Consider the following 16,152-nt stretch of genomic DNA (forward strand, 5'->3'; position numbering starts at 1 on the left):
TCAGAATATCCAGGTGTGTTCCTGGGCTCTGCCACTTTCCATCTGCATGACCTTACTTGATTTAATCATTTAACCTCTTGAGGTTTTCTCATTTGTAAACTGAGGATATTAAAACTGACATAGCTTACCTTACGTGATTGTCAAAAGTCGTAATGTTTATGAAAGTGCTTTGCAAATCATAAAGCATTTTGTAAGTGCAAATTATTACTAACCCTACTAATATGTAGCTAGAACCTGAGTAGAGCCTTTGCTGCTTTAGGGAGAATTGCTCACTTAGGTAGTCTAAGTATCATATCACCCTAGTAGTCTAAGTGTAAAGCAGCTTAAGTCTAAATTTTAAATATTGAACTCTTGGATTTTTCTGAAAAGAAAGATCAAACTTTTGTGTATATAGGTATTTATTAAATATCATTAATAATCACAATAATAATAAAGTTAATAATTACTAATAATTCTAATAACATTATTAATGGAAACACATTTCTACAAGGTTCATTTTTTTGGGGGGTGGTTATGTTAGGGTTTCTTTCTACAAATATAAACTGAAAAAGAGCAAATATAAACAGAAAGGGAAGAGCAAAAAGTAGAGAAGTGATCTTGATGATACCATTCCAGGCAACTTTTTTAGATTTCCAATAGTCCAGGGTTAATGCATGAGAGGTTCTTATGCAGAATTGTATGGTCAGCTACCATGATGAAAAAAATAGTACTGAATGTTGAGTTCTTCTTTCTGTAGGAGAAGCTTATTTCACTTTACATATTACACATGTTCCCTAAAAGCTGGGTGAAAATGGAATTTTTATAGATCAAAGTACATGTTTCCCATACACTGAAACTAAAATTTTAGAGATGCTTTATTTTTATTTCCAAATGAAGTTCAGCTGAGTTTCTTAATATGTTAGTTTTATGTTTCAAGGCCTGTTCTAGTTACCACTATAGTCAAAGATCTAGAAATACTTATACTGGGAAAGCACTATTTAAAAGAGCCCTGAGAGGTAAATGCTTTCGAAACAATAGTAGCAAGTCCCTAATTTATCTGTCTTATGGTTAGCAGTTTTGTTTATTTAGCTCTCTAAACTCAGTGACTGCATGTGGTTCAAAAATTCAGTGCAAAGCTAGTATGTAAAACAGCAAAATGGTTCCAGAACAGTTTATGGATTTATAGAATTTTATTGGAGTTGGAGAGTCAACCTTCAAGATGATTCATTCTAGGAGACTCATTTTGCAGATGAAGAAACTGAGGTCTAGAGAGGCTTAGTAACCTATTAAGGTTGCTGCCAACTTAGAGACAGAATCGAGAGTAGACAGAATGGAGGTCTTCTGACTACTCTCCCCAGTTCAAGGGTTTTTACTATACTAGGGGTCAAAAATATTTTCCTGTAAAAGGCCAGACAGTGAATATTTTAGGCTTGCAGGGCATATAGTCTCTGTTGTAACTATTCAACTCCGCCATTTAGCGTGAAAGCAGCTATAGACTATATGTACATGAATTTCCATCACTGTATTCCAATAAAACTTTATATATATAAATAGAAATATAGATGTATTAATTTGTGAAATCGTAAAGCTCTTATGTGAGTGCTTGGTCCCCAGATTGTAGTTTGCCAACCCCTCTACTACACTGTTGCTATTGAAGAGCCTGTGGATATAACAACATAAAACCAGATCTTATACAAGTAGTTCTTCAAACTTTCCAGTTTATTAAATCCTTCATAAAGAAGTTTTCTATCTACTTTAGTTTAGAAGATATACTTCAGTATATCTTACTTATACTTCAGTAAGTTTTGAGAGTAAAACATAACAATTTTGAGTTAAGAAGACCATTCACGGGCTTCCCTCGTGGCACGGTGGTTAAGAATCCGCCTGCCAATGGAGGGGACACAGGTTTGGTCCCCTGGCCTGGAAAGATCCCACTTGCCACGGGGCAGCTAAGCCCGTGCGCCACAACTACTGAGCCTGCACTCTAGAGCCCGTGCTCTGCAACAAGAGAAGCCATGACAATGAGAAGCCTGCGCATCGCAACGAAGAGTAGCCCCTGCTTGCCTCAACTAGAGAAAGCCCAGGTGCAGCACCGAAGAACCAACACAGCCAAAGATAAAAACAAATAAATAAATAAATATATTAAAAAAAAGACAGTAATTCACAATCTTATTACTAATATCAATGATGCAATTTTTTTTTTTTTTTTTTGCGGTACGCGGGCCTCTCACTGTTGTGGCCTCTCCCGTTGCAGAGCACAGGCTCTGGACGCGCAGGCTCACCGGCCATGGCTCACGGGCCCAGCCGCTCCGCGGCATGTGGGATCTTCCCGGACTGGGGCACGAACCCGTGTCCCCTGCATCGGCAGGCGGACTCTCAACCACTGCGCCACCAGGGAAGCCCAATGATACAATTTTCTACTAAGCAAATTAACCTAGAAAGGGGAAGGCAGATTTTAAATTCAAAGAAAAAGCGAACTACAAGTAATTAAGCTCAATCATAATTGTAGCTAATACGTCAAACATCAAAATGGAACACTCCCCACTAGATGATTCTGTGTCTCATTTAAGGAAGTGGAAAACAAACAAAGAAAATGGTCAGCTCAGACTTCTGCTAAGTTAAGCTACTGTTCATGCACTTAGGGAAGCAACAAAGTTATTAAGTAAGGAACAGGAGAGTTGAACACAGATGAATTACTGACTTGAAGACAGAGTCAAAAGCCAATACCCCCTTTCTAGTGCCCCCTAACTGAGCTCAGAAACAAGTACCATGAAATCTGATAGGCCCAAGGGCAGGGAGGTATATTTTTAAAAGTCTAAATACAAAACACACAAGTATGAGATATAGAAAACTGGCTTTGCACCCAAGTGGCAAGGTCACACAATCATTTTGTGATATACTGAGGGGGCAAAACGCATCACAGGGACATACAAATTCAAGTGTGACTTAAGAATTTGAGAGAGGATCATCTTACTAAGATTCAGAACACAACTCAAAACCGTAAAAAGGGTGGAGAATTTGGGGTGGTTGAGGCTGACCAAAAGGCTAGAAAATCATTTCGAGGCAGAAATGTTAAAGGATTTAGGTTGACTACATGTAAGAATTAGGTCCTAGATGATAATGAGGTAAGATCATTAATTAAATCAGAACTTCCCATCTCTCTCCATATAGTCACAACCAAAGTTATCATTCAGTTTAGTCAGCATAGCCTATGTGTATTTGATACTTAAGCATAATCTAAACAAAAGTCGAAAAGCTAGAGTTTCAAAATTAAGTCAGGGCATATGATTAAAGGAGGCTGTGCTATCTTCTCTGAAGAAGATTAAAAATGAGACTTGTTAGTGTAGTAGATATGGCTATATTTCAGAGCAATTGCATGGAACAGATATCTTAGGAATCCTTTTCGGTCTGTGTAAAAGTATTTCATAAAGATGGTCTTTTAATGTATATAATAACTTTCAAAAGCTAGACTGTCTAACTTTGGGAGTAATAAACTCTATATTTCAGAATCAGCAACTAATAGAATTGCTTTATAAAATATAAGGTCAAACTCACGTCAATTATTATTTATGTAACTGTTCATACCAGAATAACCGTTTTCAGGTTTAGAATCAAAGGTGCCTTTTGGATACCAGATTTACTGCTCTGAGGAGCTGGAGCCTGCAACCTCTCTGCTAATTTACTGTTCTCTCCTGTAATTAGAGGACTCTGCGTAAGTGCTGGTTTTCATTAGGGCACAAAGGTCCTCGATAAATCTTTAAGGTAGCTCTTGATGAATTGATAGAAGGGGGAAGACTGACAAAAGGCAGCTAATTAAAGCTTCCTGGTTGACCTCTCAAAAGGTGCTGCTTAGGTGTAGCCTCACTCTTGCAGATAGCAGTGCTGTACAACAGAACTTTCCGTGATGACAGCAATGTTCTATACCTGTACTGCCCAATACTGTAGCCACCGGCCACATGTGGTACTGAGCACTTGAAATGTGGCTAGTGCAACCGAGAAATCAAATTTAAAATTTTATTTAATATTAATTAAAATTAAAAATTAAGTAGCCACATATGCCTACTGGCTATTGTATTGGATAGAGTGCTGGAAAATGGAATTCCTAAACAAATTTTTTCTAGTTCTACAAACTGTAGGAACCCAAGAGACCGACTGGTAAGTCAGAGAAGTAATGCAGGCTATATTTTTGCAATTTGCAAAATCAATAAAGGAAAATTATAGAAGTTATCAGAAATCTCCCTCACTTTCTGTATATACAAGGAATAAATAGTTTTATCCTCTAAATCGAATTACACAGATTCAACTCACCCTTTCCTGAAGTGATTGCAATAAACTTACCCAAATACAGAATATTGCTTCTATTTGTACAGAATATCTTTGACATACTTCACTATAGGGTAATTTGCTTTCTAATTCATGAAGCAAAGGGAATGATTTCTAGAACAGATTTCCTGCTGAGCCTCTTCCCTAGATAGACAAGCTCAGACACCCACAGCCCCTTTCCACACCTCGCCCCCTTGCACAGTAACTCCTTCATATAAATGGCACCCAGAGTTAGAGTACAGGTATGCCTCCTTAAGAGACACATACCCACAGAGCACAGATTTTCCAGACAGTCTGGATCACACAGTCTGTCCCATGCATCCTAATATTCAGTCTGAGAAAATACAATCCTCATATCTAGTCCTGTACTCAGGACTATGTAGTTTATATAAGAAGTATTATTTCTAGAGGATGTAAACAAACTGAAGTATTAAAATTCTAGAGCTCGGTATGAAATAAAAGGAGGGGAAAAATTCAACATATGAAATGTCTGATAACCAAAATGGTGAAAAGAAATTTTCCATCATCATTCACACGTGTAAAATAAAATAATGAAAGAAAGAAAGGAAAATAAAAAGAAATGTGTGATAATTCAAATCACATGTAGGGTTCTATAAACTTTTAAAACCTACAGTTCGAAAGATAGTCTGAAAAATGATGTCAATGCTTTATACTTGTCCAAATAATTTTCTCATTAGGGATTTGTTGTGTCCTGTAGCTTGCTGAATAGGTTAAATGCCAAAATGAATGCATGAATATGGAAAGGAACAATTTCTGATTGCTGAGTACTGACAGTATTATAACCAATAATGAGTAACAGTCTTGAAATTTCAGTAGAGTAAAATGAATAATGTTTTATGTTCTGGCATAAAATAGTTTCACAAAACTTTCAGAATGAGAAAAAGGTTCAACTGCAAAAATAATAAGCTCACTACCAAAAATACATTAAAATTTATAAACAGGTATAAGCCTTTTGGAAGGTAAGTTACTCATAGAGATCAAAAATCTTAAATACATGTATACACTCTGATGCCAACAATTCCAGTAGCAAAGAACTTACCCTAAGGATATAATCAGAGGTGTACAAAGATTAGTGAAAATAGAGTCAATGCAATAGTATTTATGGTTGTGGAAAACTGGAAGCAATGTCCAAGTCCAACAGCTGGTTAATTAAATTATGATATGTACATTATGATGGAATTTTGTAGACCAATTACAAGTTTGTCCTTTAGAGTAATGACTCTCAATAAGGTAAACTTATCAGAATCACCCATGGGGCTTTTTCAATAAACGCATGCCCCTCCAACCTCCTGCATGCCTGGGGCTGAGGCGGGGAGGGATGGGTAGTGTCCTGGCTGAGCTGACTGGTGTGGTGAGCTACTGTTACTATGGGAATGTGTTATGCCCTTCAAGTGTGCCAAAGTGAAAGCCAGTATTTAAGAAGACTCTTTTGTCATATGGTATATTAAAAAAGTAGGTTATGTGGAATTCACATAACATAAAACTAACCTTTTTTTTTTGTTTTTTTTTTGTTTTGCGGTACGCGGGCCTCTCACTGCTGCGGCCTCTCCCGTTGTGGAGTACAGGCTCCGGACGCGCAGGCCCAGCGGCCATGGCTCATGGGCCCAGCCGCTGCGCGGCACGTGGGATCTTCCCGGACCGGGGCACGAACCCGCGTCCCCTGCATCGGCAGGAGGACTCTCTCAACCACTGCACCACCAGGGAAGCCCAAAACTAACCATTTTAAAGTGTACAATTCAGTGCTAATTAGTACATTCACAATGTTATGCGGCCACCACTTCTGTCTAGATCCAAAACATCCTCATCACAACCCAAAAAGTCCCTATACCCATTAAGCAGTCACTACCCAGTGCCTGGCAATCACCAGTTTGCTTTATGTCTCTATGGACTTACACACATAAATACCTATTCGAGATATTGCAAATAAATGGAACCATCCAATATGTGGCCGTTTATATCTTTTACTGCATGTCAATATCCAATTGTCCCAGCACCATTTGTTGAAAACACTATTCCTTCCCCATAGAATTGCTTTGGCGTTTTGGTTGAAAATCAACTGACCATAAATATGAGTTTATTCCTGAACTCTTGATTCTCTTCACCAATCTACACGTCTAACCCTATACCATACCAGTACCACAGATACTATAGCTTTATAGTAAGTGTTGGAAAATGTAAGTCCTCCAACTTTGTTCTTTTTCAACAGATTGTTTTGACTATTCTTGGTTCTCTGCATTTCCATGTAAATTTAGGATCAGTTTGTCAATTTCTGCTAAAACTTTGATAGGGATTGTGTTCAACCTACAGACCAATTTGGGAAGAATTGCCATCTTAACAATATTGAGTCTTCCAATCCACGAATATTAAATCTCTCTCCATTTATTTAGATCTTCTTTAATTTCTCTCAGCAATATTAGTTTATAAGTCTTAAAATTCTTTTGTTAAATTTATTCTTAAGTGTTTCATTCTTTTTGATGCTATTGTGAATGGAACTGTTTAATTTCATTTTAAGATTGTTCATTGCTCATATATAGAAATACAACTCAATTTTATATACTGATCTTGTATCTTGCAACCTTGCTGAACTTATTATTTCTAATAGATATCTGCAGATTCCTAAGGATTTTCTATATACAAGATCATGTCATCTGTAAACAAAGACAACTTTACTTTCTTTCCAATCTGGATGCCTTTTTAAAATTTTTTTTGGCCTGACTACTAGAGCCTCAGAATCTGTATTTTTAATAAGTTCCCAGGTGATGCTGATGGTCTGGGGATCACACTTGAGAGCCACTGCTCTAAAGAATGTATATCACAGGATGGATATGACACTAGAGGAAAGATACTAGAGTCACTAGAAGGGGAGTGACTATTACAATATATCACAGGTATAAGATCCTTTCTTTCTCGATACTGTGAAGGAAAATGATGATCAAAACGGTCAGAAAAGTCTAAGCATCATTACTTTGGAAGAAACACATAAATAGAGATTATTCAGTGACATTTTTGGTGTTCTGTAATTTTTTGAAAGTCTTTAAAAATCTCAAAAATGTAAATGATGTTACTGGGGAAAAGCTAAAATGGTATGGAGCGTACATTTAGGAATTACAGTTGTTAATAAATAGAGACCAAATTAAAGGTATTAAATATTAAAATAACAATAAAACAATAACAATAAAATGTTAATAGAAAATAATATCTATGGAGCACGTATGACTGCTAGGTACTATTCTAACTGCTATATTAATTCATTAAATCCTTACAACGCTATGACTTAGCTATTATTATTATCCCCATTTTATAGACAAGGAAATTGAGGCACACAAAATTTAAATAACTCATTCAAGGTTACACAGCCAGAGTCAGAATTCATCTAAGGCGATGTAGCTCTAGAGCTCTAGAGGTCATTCTTTCCCATAACACTATACTCATTCACTTTCTTCTTGCCACTGACAATAAAAATTTCCTACCTCTGACTTAGTAATAAAATCAATTTTCTACTGCTCTGTGTGAACTTCAAAGGGAATCATAATAATTAGGGTGTTTCCCACCATTTGATGGAATTAAAAACAGTGTCTAGGTAGAAGGATGGGTACCTAGCTGTTCATCTGTGAAAATAAATTGTGTGGTGGGCTCTGAAAGTCAGGGAAGTTGCAATCTCTGTTCTAGAAGCTCACAGAAATGGCAGAATGAGAATTAGTTTCTTGAGGAGAGTAGGTATAACAAGCTTTAACCAGGGTGGCTGAATACACAAAGGAATACAGCCTTACCAGAAGCTGAAAAAAAACAATGATGACCCTGCTGATGCTCCTAATTCTAGGTTGTTTGGCGGGTCTTAAATTTTAAAGAGGCTTGCAAAGGGATGTGGTAAATTCACATGACCCCTCTCTGCTGTGACAGCTTGCTCCTGTCCAAATGAATCTTAGTCACCACTTTGGCTATTTTAGGCCCAAGTCTGATTCAGTGGCTCTGGGAGAAATACAGCATGTGTTTCTTGTGAGGGGGCAAGCCTGAGCCCTAGAGTAAATGGCTTTTATTTGGGCAATGAAGGGTTCAATCCCAGACAGGGTCATGTCACACTGGCCAAAGCAACAATAGAGTTAAAAAGACTTTAGGGAAGAATTGAGAAAGAAGTATAATTAATAGCTTCTTTGGGAAAGAAATTAACTTCAAAAACGGCTAACCATTCACTTTGGATAAGATTTTTTTTTCTTTTGTAGGCCATACTGGTTCAGGTGTATAGCAAAGCAAAAAACCAAAAGTCTTGGGAAACTTCTTTGGGCACCTTCTCAATAATGGCATGTCATTAATAATTATTGTTTTGCCGAGGATTTTTAAATAGAGAAGAGCCAGTTTGCACCCCTGACTGCAAAAACTAGGAAAAAGGCTTAACTGGGAATAATCATCACCAACAGTGACATGTTAGAATTTCCCTTACTCTACAGTTGCACTCTCCAATAGAACTTTTTGCAGTGATGGAAATGTCCTATATCTGCTCTGTCCAATATGGCAGCCACTAGCCACATATGGTTGCTGAACACTTGGAATGTGCTAATGTGACTGAGGAACTGACCTTTTTTTAAAAAATTAATTAATTAATTAATTTATTTATTTTGGCTATGTTGGGTCTTTGTTGCTGTGTGTGGGCTTTCTCTAGTTGCGGTGAGCAGGGGCTACTCTTCGTTGCGGTGCACAGGCTTCTGCTTGCGGTGGCTTCTCGTTGTGGAGCATGGGCTCTAGGCACGTGGGCTTCAGTAGTTGTGGCATGCAGGCTAAGCAGTTGTGGCTTGCAGGCTAAGCAGTTGTGGCTTGCAGGGCTCAGCAGCTGTGGCTCGTGGGCTCAGCAGTTGTGGCTCGTGGGCCCTAGAGCGCAGGTTCAGTAGTTGTGGTGCCACAGGCTTAGCTGCTCTGCAGCATGTGGGATCTTCCCGGACCAGGGCTCAAACCCGTGTCCCCTGTGTTGGCAGGCAGATTCTCAACCACTGCACCACCAGGGAAGTCCTGGAACTGACCTTTTAATTTTAGTTAATTTAGATTTAAAACGCTGCATGTGGCTAGTGGCTAATATGTTGGCCAGTTCAGCTCCATATGATAATACTGTAGCCTACATAGTTTCCTGAAAATTCATATAAATGTTCTTATAAATCTAGAGTTGAATACAATCATTCACATATTTCAGAAGTCAAATAACAATGAATTAATAATATTATTGCAACTTATGACATATCTGAAAATACTTATGAAGAGAAGTTTTATAGTTGGCAGGAGTCACATGGCTAAGGAGGATTCATCTAATCAACCACTTAGAGGACAGAGCTAAGTTTTTTAATAGTAATTAAAGTAAGTCAAATATAAGTTAATTTTAAGACGATAATATAATAGTTTCCTCTGTTGGGGGGAGGAGGGAAATGCTGTCCCATAAGATTTTTGCCCAGTGCTGAAAGATTCCATTATTTTATTCTGGGTCTTTTTCAAAAACCTCAAAAACCTTTTAAAGTCAAATGGGCCCTCCATATGAAGTAAATACTGTGTTTTGTTTGTTTGCTTGTTTGTTTTTGGTGGGGTGGAGGATAGGGAGCATGGTAAACGGGAGAAAGGTACTCTAGGAAGAATAAAGAAAAAGTGAGAAAAGTGATTTGAAAATATTTTCTGGTAGACCACGGTAGTAGGGATTTTGACTGCTTTGTGATGGCTGTTCAACCCTAGTTCCAATTCTAATTTGGTATTATTCCCATTGAACTAAACTCACATTTTCTGACAAAATATTTAAGTTTGAGAAAGCATGGCCTAGATTAAAATTCAACAATAATGGATAATAATAGCAAATTACTATTTTTAAAGTAATTATATCTCTGCTATGAATTTTAGAGATAACATAAATCTAAAATGTGATTAATCTTCCATTTATTATTACTTATTGTTTGGATTTGTACTTAGATATTACCTTAAATGACTTAAAAAACCAAAATCTTATTGAAATAATGGTAACTTTTGGAAGTAAGAATTTAGCTGTAAGAAAGCAACAGCCAATACCAGGATAATATTTATGGGCACTGAAACAGAATAAAAACATTATCATCAACTGCCTCTATCTGGCTTTTTGATGATTTCTTTAATTTACCTTTAGTTTCCTCCTTGCATTAAATTTCCTCAGTTGTTCTACTGTTTCTGGAAGATGAATCTTGTAGGCATAACGATCCCGCTCCTATAAAAGATGAAAGATAATGAACACACATAACTGTTTAAAAGAGTGAAGGAGCTTAATCTAAATAAACAGTAAGCCCAAACTGGATATGAAGGTCAAAACTGATAGTAAAATATTATTTCATTTTCAGCAATAACAAAGGGCTAAAATAATGGTCCATGTAATTTTCAGATATATGGCTATGTGGCTAAAACAATTAATCATAATTACTAGGAAGGTATGAAGTTACCTTTGATACAATCTTGTCAGGTAAAATGAGCCTTTAAAAAATTAACTCCACAACTAACTCAGCATTCTGAGTTGTCAGGAATAACTGGATTTAAAAAAAAGTCACAGTGGGCTTCCCTGGTGGCGCAGTGGTTGAGAGTCCGCCTGCCGATGCAGGGGACACGGGTTCGTGCCCCGGGTCCGGGAAGATCCCACATGCCGCAAAGTCACAGTATCTTCAAACTAGGACAAACTTTTCAAGGCCATCTAATTCAACCACTTCCCAGTGTGGGATCCCCTGCAATCCCTGATGGATGATCATTCTGTTTGACCTCATACAACAGATTACTTTATGGCAGCCCACTACAATTTTAAGAAAGTGAAAAAATTCTTACTCAGCCTAGTCCCACATCTGGCTTGTATGGACTAGCTCTTCTCCTTGGGGATCATAGAGCAAACATACTACCTCTTCCATATAATACCCCTTTAGTAGTTAAGAGGGGGATCATGCTTCCACTAAATCTATTCCTCTCTGTGATAACATCTCCAGTTGCCCCAACTTCTCGTGTATATTTCAATCTGCATTTCATTCTCCTTGTCTCCCTCTTTGATTCTAGTCTAATTTGTCAGTGTATCTGGAAGATTTTATGCTACAAGTATTTATTTTAGAAATATTTCTTGAGTGCCTACTATATGCCAGGCATTGTTCTATAATCTTGGGATTAACAAGTAAACAAACCCAGCAAAGATTCTGGCCCTCATGTAGCTCATATTTCAGTGGGAGAAGATAAGAAAATACAAAAAAAAGGTAAATTATAGAGTATGTTAAGAGTGCTATGGAATAAAGCAAAAAGTAAGGCAGGGTAAAGGTACATTGCAATTTAAAATAGGATGGTCAAAGTAGGCTCAACTGAGAAAGTGATATCCAAAAGAGGTGAGAGAGTGGGTCTAGGCAGATAGAACAACTAATGCAAAGGCCTTTCAAAGGAGAGAGTGTACCCGAAATTTTCAATAAATAGCAAGGAGACCCGTGTGTGGAGTAAACAGTAGATCAGATTAGAGAAGTGGCAAGGCTGGTGGAGGGCATAAAGGGCCTTTGGCTTTTATTCTGAGTGGGAGATGGAGCAACTGGGCGGTTTTTGAGCTGGAGTGATGTGATCTGACAAGTTTAGAGGAACACTCTGGTTGTTGTGTTGAGAATAGATTGGAAGGGGGCGAGAATTTAAAAAAAAAAAGGCAGGGAGACCAGTTAGGAGGTTATTGTAGTAATCCAGGGGAGAGATGATGGTAGATGAAACCAGATGGAAACAATAAAAAGGGTGAAAGGGAGATAGACTCTGAATGTAATTTGTTTTGTTTTCCCGAAAAAGTTTTACTGAGGTATAATTAGCATACAATTAACTGCACATGTACGATGGGATAAGTTTTGACATACGTATATAAACATAAAACCATCACCACAATCATAACGAACATATCCATCACTCTCAAAAGCTTCCTTGTGTCTCTGTCGTCCCCTTTCCCATCCCCAGGCAATCACTGATCTACTCTCCCGTTACCTGAGATTAGTTTGCATTTTCTAGAATTTTATATAGATGGAATAATACAGTACATGTTAATTATTGTCCAACTTCATTCACTCAGCCTAAATATTTTAACTTCACCCATGTTGTTGCATGTACCAATAGTTCATTCCTTTTTATTGCTGAGGGGTATTCCATTGTATAGATGTACCATAAACTTGTTTATTCAGTCACCTGTTGATGGACCCTGGGTTGTTTCCAATTTTTGCCTATTATGTATAAGGATGCTGTGAACATTAATGTACAAGTCTCTGTATGGATATATGTTTCATTTCTCTTAGGTAAATACTTAGGAGTAGAATGGCTGGGTCATTTTATAAGAGTATGTTTAACTTTTTAAGAAACTGCCCAACAGTTTCCCAAAGTGGTTGTACCATTTTACATTCCCATAGGATTGTATAAGTTCCAGTTGTTCAACATCTGCACCTACACTTGGTGTGTTTAGTCTTTTTGATTTTAGCCATTCTGATATATGTGTGTAGAGGTATTTCGTTGTGGTGTTAATTTGTATTTCTCTAATGACTAATGATGTTGACCATCTTTGCATGTGTTTATTTGCCATCTGGATACCATATAATATTTTCAAATTAAGTCCAAGATCACATTATTATTATTTTGTAACTAAAATTTCTCTTTGTATGTGAACTACTTCTAAAATCAAATGTTTTAGTATCATGTACTTACAAATTTACTTTTGAATTTAAGTAGGATTTTAGAGTCAGTCCTGTCAACGCTTCACCTTATTACCAGTGAAAGTTCCTAAGGAATGAATACAAACACTTGAAAATTTATTTTCTGTATTAATGACTAAGAGTAACAAGAGTTCCCTGGAGAGCAAAATGATAATCTTGAGTACACATACAACACTCAAATGTCAAAATGACTCCAAGTTTTATTTCTGCTAGTTTCCATGTGCTAAACATCTTAGAAATAATTTCATTATCTTTAGGGGCTTAACATCCTTTTCCTGCACTGAGCCAAAATAGGTTCACCAATACAGAAGACATAAGAATTTATCAAATAATTAACTAGCAGAGAGAAGGATAAAATTACTATTTTAGAACAAGCAATGGAATCTTTTCATGGATTTGTTATTGCTTGTAGATTACAAATTTTAATTGTGTTAGGTCTGGTGATATTTAATTAACGTACACTGAAGAACAAACATCAAAATGGGTTTTACATTATTTTTTGAGTAAAAATTATTTTGTATCGTGATAGAATACAGGGGAAAAAAAACCCCAGGGAAGGTTTTATAAACAACAAGAAGAAAACAAACAAACAAAAAGGTACCGCATGGTATAGTAGGAAGACAACGGTCCTGGAGTTGAAAGACTTTTGTTCAAATTCTGGGTCATTTAGGTCTAGCTGTATGACCTTACATTCTCTCAGTATCAGTTGTGCCTTTTTGCAAACTAATCTTATAGGATTGTTATGAAGATTAAATGAGATGCTGTATAGGTACATGTTTGGTTTCCCTGAGTTTTAATAATCACTTTTATTAGTCAAGACATGGAAATCTCCGACATAAAAAAGTTTAGGAGCTTTTAAAAGTGTGTGTGTGAGAACAAATAGTTTACTAAATAATCTTGGCTATTTTCTAACTGAAAACATGTTCCTATTACATAAGAAAAAAGGTAAAAATAGAACAGTGAGAATTACAGAGGAACAAATCTGTAACACATTTTTAATTTTTAAAACTTACTTTATTCATTTCCAAAAAAGGTGAACCTAGTTACAGTATGTTTTTGAATAGAGAGTCTAAGGCTGCTATGTCCAGTATAGTAGCCACTAGGTAAGATATATTTACATATTTTAAATATAATAATATGATAAATATTTAAATATAATTAAATATTCAGTTGTACGAGCCACATTTCAAGCACTAAACAGCCAACATGTGGCTAGTGTCTATCACATTGGACAGTGCAGATATAAACACTGCCCTCACGGCAGAAAATTCTTATTGGACAGAGCTAGTAGGGGGTCTTTCCTTATTACTACTACTGAACTGAGGCTAAAATCTAACTAAATTTCACTTAAAATGAAATTGTTCAACATTTTAGGCATATGTAACAGAAAAAATTTCCACTGCTTTTTAAGAAAAAGGGGGGTTTCATTCCCTTTCTCAAGCCCTTTGTAGTCTTTGCAGATAGTACAACTGTGATCAAGTCTCTGGCTGACGCCTAGTGTGTGTGTGTGAGTGAGAGAGAGAGAGAGAGAGAGAGAGAGAGAGAGAGAGAGAGAGAGAGAGAGAGACAGAGAGAGAGAGAGAGACAGAGAGAGAGAGAGAGAGGGCCTGGGGAAAGCGGCTTGAAAGATACATGTCATGTCTGGATTCTAGAGCCAGAAACAGGCATTAGAGCTGATTTTTAAAGCACTCCCCAATCCACAGAATAAACTCTTCTTTTTCCAAAGTCTACTTTTTTTAGTTAAGAGTTCTTGATAACAAGGAAATTAATGACTCAAAAGTGAAAGCAGCTAACAGAAGATTGAAAGCTAGAGAAAAGAAGTCCGACAGCGGAGGGACCCTAGGACTCAGAGGTGTGATCCTGTGGTGATATATCTGGGTGTTTTTTTGGCCTCCTAACATATCCTCACCTGGGTGTGAGAGCAGCCCACAACCTGGAAACTCCCAGGGGAGCGCAGACAAAATGACCCCCAAGAAAAGCCTCCTCTCTTTAGCCAAAGGACTGAGAAGAGGTTGGCTCTGCAGGACAGAAGCCTTTTGACTTCACCCACTCCATTCCAGGGGATCACCATGAAAGAAGCCAAGTTCCTCCCCCTCAGAACACTTTCTACCAAACCAGCCCTGCCTGAAGCAAAGAAGAGCAAAGAGGTGGCACCCCACCCCTAGAGAACAGGGGCAGGATTACAAAGAAGAGGCAGCTGGGGAAGGAGGGGCTTTGGCACATCCCTAGTATACCCATGTGTAAAACCAATGACAACCAACAGAGCAAGAACTTTGAGACTAAACTATGGTTTATGAAGTACCTCCCAGGTTCCAAATGAGCCTCTGGGTAGCATACAAGTGGGACAGACTAGATGAGTATTACAAAGGCATTGAAAATGAAATTGGCATTTGAATCACAGCCCATAGAAGTGGACTAGGACATGTGTTCTGAACCTAATTGGGTTAACTGCCTACCAAAATAGAAGATTTAAATAAGAATCATAGTCTCATAACATAATAATACTAAAAATGTGCAGCACAATATCCAAAAGTACTCTTCATACTAAGAACCAAGAAAATCTCAACTAAATTAAATTTAAATTTTGAAAGTTTAAAATACATCACTTCCACTCTACATGTTTAACCCCTTCTACAGGCTTCCTAATTCTGAATATCTTGAATCACTCAACTGAGCCTCATCAATTTTCCTTCCTTAATCGCTCTTGGTCTGGGTATTTCTTTCCCACTCCCACTTTTACTCCCTGCTCCAGGCCCCTGTCGCTTCCTAACTGGACAGCCCAGCTTCTATAGGATCTCTTTGCTTCTACTGCTTGCATCCCGACAGGCAACCCACCTGTGCACAGTGTCCACAGGAATTATATGAGCATACTGCTTGCCCTGTATCATTGCTCAAAAGCTTGCAGTAGCTTTTAACTCTCTATACCCTAATATCTAAAGTACTTAGTTTGGCATTCTAGATATATTCTTCCTCAAATCAAATTTTCAGGCTACCACTACTGCAACCCTTCAAATAGCTGACTTTTGTATTATGCCAGTGTACCCTGCCCCCATCCCTGAATGCCCTGAACACTTATAATGTTTTGCCTGTGCTCCTCTGTACCTCCCACATGGGCCCCCTTCAGTCCTACTAACATGTTACA

General features: G+C 37.5%; 1 protein-coding gene across 13 annotated transcripts in view; it reads right to left on the bottom strand.

Annotated features, from left to right (window-relative positions):
• Positions 1 to 16,152, bottom strand: part of CASK (calcium/calmodulin dependent serine protein kinase) — a 388,474-nt gene that overhangs the window by 106,596 nt on the left and 265,726 nt on the right. For all 13 annotated transcript variants that reach the window (XM_027091498.1, XM_027091492.1, XM_027091494.1 and 10 more), the window contains exon 9: positions 10,445 to 10,528. In XM_027091498.1, the coding sequence (XP_026947299.1) occupies positions 10,445 to 10,528 (84 nt within the window). The remainder of the gene's footprint in view (positions 1 to 10,444; positions 10,529 to 16,152) is intronic.

This window comes from Aethalodelphis obliquidens, unplaced genomic scaffold (genome assembly GCF_003676395.1).
Source record: "Aethalodelphis obliquidens isolate GAN/ISIS:26980383/991018 unplaced genomic scaffold, ASM367639v1 scaffold71, whole genome shotgun sequence".
NCBI lineage: Eukaryota > Metazoa > Chordata > Mammalia > Artiodactyla > Delphinidae > Aethalodelphis > Aethalodelphis obliquidens.